Raw genomic sequence first — 13,280 nt, forward strand, 5'->3', positions numbered from 1 at the left:
AACTAAAGCACTTAACTCAGGGTTGTGGAGAGAATGAAATGAAATAATATATACTTTGCACACATTAAAGTACAATTTAATTGTCAGTCTTTCATAGAAGCAGCTATCTAGCATATCTGTCTGTCTGTCTTTCTAGCTGTCTGGCTTTACTTTTGACACCACACAAGACAGAATGAGTCTGGCCACCAAATGTGACAGACAAAAGCCACAGTAGAAAGGGTTGATGATAACTGTCACTGTGTCACCACCAAGGGATTTTAGGACAACAAATCACCCAGTAATTTTCAAATTGAAAACAGTTAATACAATATGGTATTTGCATTCTTCTCAATGGATTGACATCAAGTTCTCTCTTTAGCGTCTTTTTTGACAGCTAACATCTTCGTTAAATTCCTGTAAGACTCATGAAAAACAGAGCAGATAAAAGGGAAGTTTTCTCTGTGGTGACAGCAACTTGATCACTATTATTTATGACAGCTGAAAAGCTTTGTGCTTTTAGTAAAGCCATTCATTTTTAGGTAGGACTGAGGAGCAACTGGAAGGCTGGCACCACCCAAGGCACATTCAAACATTTCAAGAAAAAGCACTGCATGTTAACTTAAAAGAATAAGGAACATAACAAGCTATATTTGAATTCAGCCTCCCAGTAGTAAATTTCAGAAAAGACCTCTTTACCCTCCATTAGGTACAAATAAGTAGATCTCAAATTGACCCTCAAGCTTTGCTTGAAAGCTTCGATGTAGGGTTCTTAATCTATGGTCCATGGACTCCCAAGGGGGACTCTGGATAACTTCAGAGTTTCTATAAATGAAAATGATGTTTTTTTTCTGTTTCTTAAACTCTTAATTGAAATCCACCATTTCCTTCAATTATGACTATAGATAGCAAATGTTATTCTGAAAAGGGACATATAGGTTTCAGCAATCTACCAAGAGGTTCATTCCCCCCCCCAAAAAAAGGAAGGATTATGAACCCCTTCTCTGCAAAAATAGGAGGGTTTCTTGGAAAGGTTAGATGATTATCTAGGACGAAGTTTTTGGAAGATTCACACAGTCTCCAAGGTGGTTGGCTTGACAGTGGTGATTTTTATCTATTCTGAAGTATGAATCATCTCTACCACCCCCCTGACTAGTCCAGCTTTTATTGGAATGCCTCCAGTATTAGGCAACTCATCCATCACTGGAAGCAAGCACAATTGGTCCAATTTCCTTAATGTGCATTAAGATGAGACATACATCTAAATACATCTTCTACATAAAATTACAGTGTGGCCATATGAGGCAATGTGCATATGATCACTTGGTCAAAGAAAACATACTTTCCTTATTGCCATCTTTTTGAAAAGATGCTGTTTACACAACACAGGAATTTACATTGTAGTTCATGTTTTCTATTAGGTTATCACTTTGATTGTCTTCAAGAGGAATGTGTGGTTTCCTTAAGTATATTAAATTAAAATCATACGCTAAAATGCCATTTTTGAAAATGACACATCTCAAAAAGATACCAACGCCCTCATTTTCTTCTAAGAAGTCTATGTGCATATTCCAGCAAACTATGTGGTAAGAAAAAGCATCAAAATGGTGGAAAGCATTCTTGTATCCGTTGTATCTTTAGTTTAGCATCACAATCTGGCTATGCATATTCTCAGAAACTTCAGCCCTGGTATTTTTCCACCCATCAGTTTTGTATTATTTCTGTTCCGAAGGGCTTACATGGAAAAGGAGATTAAAACCACAGCATTGTGCAGGATTCCATAGACATACAGAAAGGACAGGACAAAACAATTAGCCAAATTATTTGAAAATGACTGAGAAGACAGGAAAACATGATTTTGCAAAAATACTCTCCACAGGTACCTGGGAACACTTACTTTCAGTCTACGTGCAATGTATCTCTTCAGAGAATTTTGTTTTTAGGGAGGGGAAATCTGGTTTTACATATTTAACCATTTATCTTAAAGACCTGACAGACTATAAGAAGCTATTAATAACTTAACAAATTCAGTTTGTTATAGAGACATTGATGTAGCAAATGATTTTAAAACTTAAACAATGGAAGACGAAGCAAGAACTGTTAAAAAAAATAACATTGGATTGATATTCTACACCCAAAAAGACCAAAATAAAACTACTGATATCCTAAATTAATTTGATGCTTATAATTCATCATTTATCAGTATGCATATTCCACAGATACTGATTCATAAATAGCCTGTAGGTGTAAACACCACTTGAATAGTGTAATGAAAATTAAAAAGAAAACAGAATATCCTGTGATTGGAGTTTACCCGTGGAAATAAGAATAGACATAATTATTTTCTATGGTGACTACAACACTGCTAGGAGAAAAGAGAAAAGATTTTCTTTTTACATACTCTTTGGTGAAGCCTTGCTTATTTGAACATTCATAGAATGCGAGCTACTTTCAAGTATGCATTTTTTTCATTCTTTGTGTTTGTATCTTTAGTTCTTATCCCAGGGTTTGGGACATGGTAGGTGCTTAAACAAATGCTGACAGATTGAATTTCTGCTTTCTTAATCTCAAGCCAGGAGGGCATCTTCCAAGCACACCTTTTTCATCATTTTCTTAGCTAGCTTTCTGGTTATGATCATATTTATTCAATAACTCACTTAAAACAAATGAATATTGGGGCTCAAAGGGACCTTAGAGATGATTTAACCCCAAATTTTATTATTTTACTAGGAAAGAAACTGAGACCTAAGAATGTTAACTGACAACTAGAGGGCAGCTAGGTGGTGCACTAAATAAAGCACTGGGCCTTGAGTCAAGAAGACTCAAGTTCAAATCCAGCCTCCAACACTTACTAGCCATGTGACTCTGGGCAAGTCATTTAATTTAACCCTGTTTGTCTCAGTTTCCTCATCTGTAAAATGATTTGGAGAAGGACACTGCAAACCACTCCAGTAGCTTTCCCCAAAAAATAAACCCCAAATGGGGTCACAAAGAGTCAGGCATGACTGAAATGACTGAACAACAATGACAACAGCACAGGTGTAAAAATTTAGGTAATAATAGCAAGAGGATAACTCAACTAGCTTCACTACCTCAAGGAAACATCCTGGAACAAGGATACATAAAACTCCATCTCACATCTCTATGCCTTTACATTGCCTGTTCCAAGAAAGCATTCCCTTTTTATCTCTTGACAGCTCTACCTTCCTTAAAGGCTCAACTCAAATGCTACATTCTACACCTCCCCCCCACCGTAGCTGCTAAAACTTTTCCCCCTACAATCTCTTCTATCTATTCTGTATCAAATGTACATATAGTAAATGTCATAGCAGATGCTCAATAAATGTTAATTTAAAAAAATTAATAAATATATATTCACTAAGAATCCTCATTTTAACCTTCAGTGTTAGATTTCCAGCAGTTGTGCAATTTTCATAAAGTTTTGTCAAGGAGGAAGAAAAAGATATGTAAGTTATTTGCCTCAATGTGACATTTGCCCCAATGTCATAAATTATTGCTAAGACCAACAACTTATGTTTCCATCAACAAAATCTTCACATCTTTTTGTACAACTTCAGATAGGTAGCTTGATTAATCAATAGGTCAATAAATGTGTGCGTGTGTATGTGTGTGTGTGTGTGTGTGTGAGAGAGAGAGAGAGAGAGAGAGAGAAAGAGAGAAAGAGAGAGAGAGAGAGAGAGAGAGAGAGAGAGAGAGAGAGAGAGAGAGAGAGACAATGGATTTTTTACTTTGTTTCAGTGTCATACATTATATTATATTAACAAATGTGTGGTAACTTTCATAGTATGATAACCAGCACAAAGTACTACATCTCAAATATATGTTCGACTAAGACAATTTCTGCACACCAAGTAAAAATCACACAAAAGTGACTTGCTAAACTACATCTTTGTCTGAAGATGCATGCCTTACCAGTTCCAAGAAACAAGACATGGTATCTTCCATCCGCAGCATTTACTCGATCCACAGCTATCTTCGTGTATTTGTAGTTTGTGCCAATTCTTATGATTAAAGGTCTTTTGTGGATTGGATAGATGGGATTGTACATTAAGGGGTGATTCCGAATAAAGGTTACGACATCATCTGGGAATTCCTTAGTTGTTCTCATGTTAGGGGTAAAGGCTCCTCCTGGACACTGTTTAAAAACATTTATAACAGTATAGAGTAAATCACAGTGAATCAAATGTCATAATTCCTTTTTATTCAGCAGTTGTGAAAGCAGTATTCCTTAGAATGACCTATGTATGTGAGTTTAACTCACTTCAAAATCCACCAGCTTGGCTAGTGACATTGATCACTGCAAGCCAATAATGAATTTTCATCTAGAAATAATTTACATGCCTATTCTTGGCTTAGTAGATAACCTCAGGAAGTTTCAGAAGCTAATGTGGCCACCATTTTTTTTTCTTTTACCCGTTATTTTCAACAATTTATTTTTCATTCCTTGGCATTTTGCACTACATGAAATTAAAAGAATAAAAAAGTCTGTAAGAAACAAGTAAAAGCACATATCAAGTGTTAGCCTTAGTGATAAAAACTAGCTTAGGCTACAACCATAATATTAAGTATTTTGGCTCACCTAAGAAGATTTAACAGTATTTGTGTCTCTAGGCCATCATTGCATGTTCTTGGTGTAGAATAACCACTTAACTAAACTCTAGTGATTTGAACAGACTAAACAGCATAATGTTATTGAATATAGCACCACTATTTTAGAGAATGACTAAATTACTTTAAATTGTTCCTTTTTAAAGATTAACTTTAATCAGAAAATCTTATTAGCACTTATTTGATACATATAAATATTACTTATTGTACAGGTAGGCATGAGATTAAATGACTGGATGAAAGATAGCTAGTTAAGCAGTCAGTTCATCAATTAAATCTTCATCTGAAGCTAACTTTTCAAGGGGAAAATGTTATACTTGCATAAATATGACTATAAATGTGTCTCAGTTGAGACCAAATGGGGACAAAGAATTTTAGAAGAAATAATTTGAGGGCATTTTAGCTGATGGATGAGTTCCATACTTCTGGGAAGTATAGAATTATGGGTGTTTTCTGCCCTCATTCCTCACCCAAAGTGGAAAGATGGTAACATATGCTTTTTGAATGAAAACATGGAAAGAACAATGCACGAGTGATTTAAATAGACTGAGGGCTATGTAAAAGAACACCAATTACGGCTTGCAAGGTTGAAAAACCCAACTTAAATATTTGTGAATATTCCCTAATGCAAAACTTTAAAAATTCTAGACATTTCATTAAATTCCCATTCAATCATTACTCTGATTTGTGCTGTTTTCGTTGTCATCAGAGTATAATTTATAATCTTTGAGCTAGTACTTACCACATTACAAATTTTATTCAGCATTTTATAGGATCCTAGATTTAAAGATAAATGGAATTTTGGAAGTCCATCTAACTCCAAACCTTTCATTTTACCAACAAGGGCCTGAGGCCCAGACAAGCCACATGATTTGCCCAATGTAATACAGTTGTCCTGTTCTTTACACTATATCACACTGCTTCAAATTCAATCTAGATTTATTTTTTTCAAGCTCTTCAAGAATAAAGGCTAGTTGGTGTCTTCAGTTACTAAAAAGAAAAAGAACTACATAATGTCCCCTGTCCCACGTCTTCATGTCTCCCATTGTCTCTCCTCTGCCTTGCCTTCTCTCTCTCTCCTTCCCTTATGCCCTCCTCCTCCCTCACTTTCTCTATCTCATTTTCAATTTAGGAATAAGGATTACTTTTGAAAAAGTAAAGGCAACAGTCTTTTGAAAATCCTAGATCCCTTCAAGTTTCAGCTGAAGTCCCACCTGCCTTATATAAGAAACATTTTACAGTTCTCCCTACACTTATGCCTTCTCTCAGAGATTATCTCCAATTATCTTATAGACTGTATGACTCGTTTGTACATAGTTGTTTGCATTTGTCTTCCCTATTAGACCATGAACTTTGCCTTTTTTCCTGTATCCCCAGTGCTTAACACTACGCACGTCCCATAGCAGGGCACTTAATAAAAGCTTGTTCAATTTGATGTGACTTGAAAAAAAATATAAAATGCAAACAAAAAAATGAATATATAGTCAAATACAGTATGAAACTAATAAATGGTGTTACCTCAAGTGGAAACCTATACAACTTTGTAAATTTGCAAAGTAAGTACTATGGGATTTGAGCAGCTTTTTTTTTCCAACTAAATTTGAACTACTGGATTCTGAGAATCCTCAGATTAAGAACCTTGAGTGGTCTCTCTGGGATCAGTTTCTCACACTGTATTATCTCCAATAAATTATCTAAATCCAATGAAATGATTGTACTTTTTTTCCCTTAAATAATAATGACCATTCATATTTCTTCAACACATCATACCATTATGTGACATGGGTGGGGTAAATATCATTAAATCTACATTTATAGATGAGGAAACAGGCTTAGAAAAGTCCATGGACTTCCTTAATGCACACAATTAATAAGACACAGAATCCAGCTTCAAACCTAAGACTTAAGACTCTTAGTGCAGTAATCTTTCCACTGCATCATACTACTTCTTTGTTTCTATTTTTTTTAATCCCCTAGTGGTATAAGGAGTTCCATTACAGGGAATTTGCATCTACTGATGCAGAAGGGCAACTGCTCTGAAACTGAGAGGCTAAGAAGAGAAATGTCAGTCACATAGCCCACAATACTCCTGAATTTCCTGGAAACCAGGTTAAAATGTAATTGGGAAATATTTAACAACATAAATAAAAATACAATAAAACAGAGATAATGTTTATATGTGGTTTTCTAAATCAATATGCAGGTTGCAAGGATCTTTATGTGTAGTTTTGGGGCCTCCAGTTTCCACTGGACTTTGCCAGTACTGGCTTAAAGGGTTGTACAGGGCACAAAGTTTCAGTAATATGCCCAGGGACTCAAAAGCAGTAGGTGTTAGATTGGAACCCCGGCTTTATTAACTTTGACCTGATACATCCTGATGTCCCTCCCTCCCTCCCTCCATTTTTGTATTATGTATTAACATGTAAGCTTTTCTTCTTACAGGAAGAAAACAGAATGAAGCCTTATGTTCTGAATTTGAACAATATGTGTTCTTCATTTATTGCCAATAGATGTTAAAACAATATATTGACAAAATATTGTTTATTAAGATAGATAGGGGTTGGGAAGATAGGTGGTGCAGTAGATAGTACTTTGGCCCTAGAGTCAGGAGGAACTGAGTTCAAATTCAGCCTCTGACACTTACTGGCTACGTGATTCTGGGCAAGTCATTTAACCCTGTTTGTCTCAGTTTTCTCATCTGTAAAATGAGCTGGAGAAGGAAATGGCAAACCACTCCAGTATCTTTGCCAAGAAAACCCTAAATGAGGTCATGGACAGTTGGGCATGACTGAAACGACACAACAATAACAACAACACGATAGACAGGAAGTCCTTTAGCTAAACTAAAGGAAGAAAAATAATATATTCTTTTACTTGGGTCCACTTGCTTCAGGCTGACTGTCTTTTCTTTTCTCAGTAACAAGTCAGGGTCTGATTAAAACTTGGCCACTTATTGTATATTTGCAAAATAGCACAACAATAACTTTGGAATGATATGTATATCATACTTTTTGTATTTGGGTATTGATACTAGAGGCCATGGTTTTTAACATTGTCTTCTTTCTTAGATTTTGCTTTTTGTATATATTTCTGGCCATCTCTATGGTTGTTCTTTTTCCTACACTGCTAATGACCTTAGTGAATTTGCATAAGCAGTTTTCTCTCTCCTTTCCATCCATATCAAAGTTACTTGAATTACATTCCATGACTCTAGAAAAATATTTTTATCAATGCTTATTAAGCATATTCTATTCATAGCCTATTCCAATATTTCAAGCCCCATTCCAGAAATCCAAATCCTATTCTCAGAACCTCACCCCAGTTATTCAAACCCCCAAATTTCCTCTTTTTTGTAAAACCCATCCTTGACTTCAATTGACAGCAGTGATGAAAAAACCACCTATGTCTTTACTTTCTTGACAATCATAGGTTGAATGGAAATATGAAAGAGAATGAAGACAGAAAGTAAGACACAAATTTACTGTTTTGATCTTTTAGAGAGTTTTTTTCAATGAATGGAGTTGGAACCCAGATTGCAAGAGTTTGAAAAGTCAGTGGAGGGTGAGACTAAATGTGGAAAGGGTAGTCTACTCACTTTCTAAATTATAGTAACTTGAAGTAAGTTACTGAAGTTGAAGGGAAAGTTAAACTTTTTGAACAGTAGAAACAGGTAAAATGAATATATTTGGCAACCAAGAAAACAAATTATTGTCCAGAACTGAAATGAAGGGAAGACGTGACTAGTGCAAGCACCAGTAGGTGGAACAGAGATGTAGAGTTGAAAGATTTCACATCAAATAGCCTCAATTTGTTTAGAACAGCCACTGTATGTAATTTTATAGAGTCAAAGAGAAATGGACTGCCATGCAGTTGTGAGGAACCAGTTGAGGTTATATATAATAAATTTAGAGTAGGCCCAGTCAGCATTGTTTCATGATTTTTCTTGATGGCATTCAATAGCTCAGAGGTAGATTAAGTAGAAACATCTTCCAAAAGAGAGAGTAAAAATTATACATGAGGGGCAGCTAGGTGGTGCAAGACCTCCAGCCTTGGAGTCAGGAGGACCTGAGTTCAAATGCGACCTCAGACACTCGACACTTACTAGCTGTGTGACCCTGGACAAGTCACTTAACCCCAATTGCCTCCCCCTCCCTCCCCCCCAAAAAATATATATATATAGAGAGAGAGATACATATACATGTAGATATATACATATATGTATACACATGAATTCTAAATTTATGTAAATATAGGTTATTCTATAGAAAAATACAACCTCATGCATTCATCTACATATTCATTTATCTAAGCTTTTCCAAATTCTACTTTAAATAAAACTACATGTTCCTAAATGAGAGGATTGAAAAAAAAACACCTAAATTTATGTGTAGCTATGGAGCTATAGATTTCCTTTCTCTTCCTTCCTTCTTTTTTCTTTTCTCCCATGTAAGAGTTATCAGGAAGAAAAGAGCTTATAACATTCAACAGTATTTCCACATGGTTGGGAATTCCAAATTAGCTGTTTTTCTTTTCTTGTGGACTGGGGAAAATACCTCAATGATGGCTATGGAAACATCTGCTTGTTTAAGGTATGACAATACCATCCTAGCTGCCAGAAGAATGCTCCCTAGTAACCATACATCCCTAGATTAACAAATGAATCATTTTTCCAAGTAATGATTAACCCACCCATTGACTCACTATATAAACTTTGAAGATAAGCTTGGCACTGCATACAACAATCAACAATGTGATGACAACAAACACATATTGATTATTCTTCTTTTAGTGATTGACCCTGCCTAAACTTCTGGCCTTACGTGGTGCCACACTCCCAAGAATAAGTCTTTTAACTCAACAAAGAGCTGCAGGGAAGCACTGAGCTGCAAACCCTGTGAATATTACCACTCCTCTCCTTTACAAGCTCTCAGAAAACAAATGGCCTTTGTTCACCAATTAGATTGAAATTGTTTTATTCACAAAGATATGAGTTTTGCTACTACAAACATCTAAAGATTTTTGTTAAACCAGCCCTGTGAATGCTTGTTTTGATCAGTCAGTTCTCATCAATCATCTCAAACAGGCGTACGGATTATGGAATGTAAACTTTTTAAGTGAGAACAAAAAACTGCAAACCTAGAATCAATGCCTCTGAAATAAGCTCTAATGGCAAATTGATCTTCTCTTTATAGATGAAGTACAAGTGTTAGAGGGGAATGGGATGGAGGAAGGAAAGGGGGCAGAGAGAGAAAGAAAAAAGAGAGAGAGACAGAAAGCCAAAAACAGACAGACACAGAGACAAAGACAGAGAAAGCTAGAGAGAGAGACAGACAGAGACAAGAGACAAGACACAGAGAGAATACACAGATGTATAATTTGGGATGGAATATTACTGATCCCTAAGCTTGGCACTATATTTTTTGCCTCAGAGTCTTTGCAGTTTGTGTGCGCCATGCCTGCATATCCTCATTTCCTTCTTAGTTCTTCCTCTTTGAATGCTCAGCTTCTATTGATGCTAAATTCAGTTAAGATATCCACAGGAGGATGACATATGACATCAGCTAATGCTGATGATGATGATAGTAATAATAATGCATTGAAGTAGCATATATTTATGTTATATACAATAAATATGTATAATTAACTTATGATTATTTTACATATGTTTTGTATGATGTATATTTAAATTTTACAGATCATTTTAAATATGCAAACTCATTTGATACTCAAAACCACTTTATAAGGAAGTTGCTATTATTACACCCATTTTACAGGTGAGCAAACTGAGGATGAGAGAGGTTAATGTGACTTGTCCAGTAAAATATCTGAGGTGGTATTTGAACTCTGGTCTCTCCTAACCCTAACTTTTGCCCTCTATCTCTTGCACCACTTAGCTGCTTTATTTTCATTAAAAGTCAAACAATAAAATAATTTATTAACTGTTCAGGACACCAGTAGAAGAATTCCCTAAGGCCATATATAAGTGCCAATAGACATGAGCAGAGAAAGATACCATAGAAGTTCAGAACAGGGAAAGGGTATAGTGATTATGGAATCACAGAATTTGAGAGGCTAAAGGAACCCCACACATGAGTCATAACACTAGAGCTTAGTGGACTTCAGAAATCATCTCTTCCAACCCCCTCATTTTACAGATGACTTCAGTTCTGAGTGATCAATCAACAATTGCTTATTAAGTGCCTACTATGTGCCATGCCAGACACCTCAGACATTTAGTAGCTGTGTGGTCCTGGGCAAGCTCCATATGCTCTCTGTGCCTCTCCGGAAATGAGGGAGTTGGATTTGATGACTTCTAAGGTTGCTTCCAGCTCTAAATGTATGAAACTATGGAAAACTTTATGGAAGAGGTGAGATTTGGGCTTAGTATTAAAGGAAAAGAATTTCAATAGGTCATACACTTACATGTATACATGCGCATATATGTGTGTGTGTATATATATATATATAGAATAAATTCAGAAAGATGGAAGAGAGGGAAGACAAGTATGTATGCATGCATATGTATGTATATATGAGGATAGAAAAGTATATATTTTTATGTATATATGTATGAGAGGAAAGATGTATGTGTGTATACAGAATAAATACAGAGAGATAGGGAAGGAAAACAAGTATGCAGATGAAGATGTTAAGAGAGGGAAGATAAGTGTGCATAAATATGTATTCCTGAGAGGGAAAACATGTACATGTGTATGTATGTATGTGTATACACAATAAATGCAGAGAGAATAAAAACTAAATAGTAAAGGGCCAGGCAGCTGAGAAGGAAAAAACAACAGGATCAGAAATGGCTTCTTCATGTAGTAGGCTGGGGCAGCTGATGGTGCAGTGGATAGAGCACCAGGCCTGGAGTCAGGAAGATCTGAGTTCAAATGTAGGCTCAAACACTTACTAGATGTATGATCCTGATTAAGTCACTTAACCCCTATTTGCCTCAATTCCTCATTTGTAATAAAGGGACACATAGAAAAGGAAATGGCAAACCACTCCAGTATCTTTGGGAAAAAAAGATCCACAGACAATGCCAATGGGGTCCAGTAAAGTCAGACACGAATGAACAACAACGAGGTAGAGTGGTCTGCATCCTGAAGGGACAGGGGGATTCTATGAGGCAGAAGTGAGTAAAGAGTCCATTGTAGGTATGGACAAAGGAGATGGAGTTTCACATGTAGGAATGGGAGAAGGTCAATTTCGATTACAGAGTATGGGAGCGTGAGCAATGTACAATGAGGCTAGAAAGAGATTTTGGGACCAGGTTGTAAAGTCTTAAACTTCAACAGAGCAGTTTATACTTGATTGTAAAGGCAATAGGGATTCACAAGAGTTCACTGAGTAGAAGACTGATATGGTTAGATCTGGACTTAAGGAAAATCTCCATGGCAGCAGCATGTATTTTGAAAAGGAGATATTTTGCAGAAGAAGACCAATTTGAAGGCTGCTGGAGTAATCTAGGCAAGCTGTTAGGAAAGGCTACATTAAATGCTAGTTGTGAGAATAGTGGGAAAGGTCAGGTGCAAGCGATGTGGAGAAATGGTAAGATCTGGTGAATGATTAAATATGTGGGATTAGTTGGAGGGAAGAATAGAGGATAACAATGAGGTTACACACTTGGGGGACTGGAAGAATGGTACTACCTCCAATAGATAAGTTTGGTAGAAGGGCAAGTTTGGGAGGGAGTGGAGATAATAAGTTGGTTTTTTGGACATCTTGAGTTTGAGAGGTTACCTGAACAACCAGTTTGAAATGTCTGTTAAGAATTTGGTAATATTGGACTGAAACTCAGGGGAGAAAGTTGGGCTAGATATATTGATGTCAAAGTCATCATAGAAATAATAATTTAATCTTTGGAAGCTAACATCACCAATGAATGACTATAAAGAGGGAAGAGGGCCTAGAATAAAATCTTGGGGAATGATCACAGTTAGGGGCAACCAGATAGTATAATGGATAGTATAGCACTGAATTTAGACTCAGGAAGACCTGAGATCATATTCTATAGGAGAAACAAGTTTATTTACTCTGGGAAAGTCACTTAATTTCTCTCTGCCTTGCTTATTACCCCATCTGTAAAATGGGAATATAAGAGCTCCTAGTTCAGGGCTATTGTAAGTGTAAAGTGAGATAACATGAGTAAAGGGCTTAAAGTGCTACATAAATGCTGGGTATTATTATTTCTACAGATTTTAAGCTCCCCAGCTTCATATTTACCAATATTTAGTAAGATTTAGGATATGTCTAACCTTTTATAACTATGTTTCTTTATCATAAAATAATTAACTACATTGGTAGGAATTCACTCCTAATCCATTGACTAGGCAGATTGTACATTTGTAATTTCCTTTACAGGATCAGGTATAAGACCTTCTGGATGCAGAATGACTAGAGCAGATGCCCCTGCTTCACATTTATAAATAGATGTTAAAACAGGATGGTCTTTATTAGGTTGTGGAATAGTTTATACACACGCAGCAGGCACTGCAGGACCTCTAAACAAGCTTAACTGGAATAATGTAATATGTTAGCTTGGCCACAGAGAGAGCCTGCAATCTTTGGCTGCCCTTTGCAGCATACCGACGGTGTCTTGTTTCTTCCACAAACTTGAATTACTTATGGAAAAACATCATGACACAATTGGCACACTCCTCCCTACTGAA

The 13,280-nt window shown here is 36.2% G+C and overlaps 1 protein-coding gene across 2 annotated transcripts in view; it reads right to left on the bottom strand.

The window, feature by feature from the left end:
* SEMA3C (semaphorin 3C) overlaps positions 1 to 13,280 on the bottom strand; it is a 189,383-nt gene that overhangs the window by 37,339 nt on the left and 138,764 nt on the right. For both annotated transcript variants that reach the window (XM_020984473.2, XM_020984474.2), the window contains exon 12: positions 3,910 to 4,132. In XM_020984473.2, the coding sequence (XP_020840132.1) occupies positions 3,910 to 4,132 (223 nt within the window). The remainder of the gene's footprint in view (positions 1 to 3,909; positions 4,133 to 13,280) is intronic.

Source organism: Phascolarctos cinereus, unplaced genomic scaffold (genome assembly GCF_003287225.1).
Source record: "Phascolarctos cinereus isolate Bilbo 61053 unplaced genomic scaffold, phaCin_HiC Scaffold_1;HRSCAF=81, whole genome shotgun sequence".
NCBI classification, from domain to species: Eukaryota; Metazoa; Chordata; class Mammalia; order Diprotodontia; family Phascolarctidae; genus Phascolarctos; species Phascolarctos cinereus.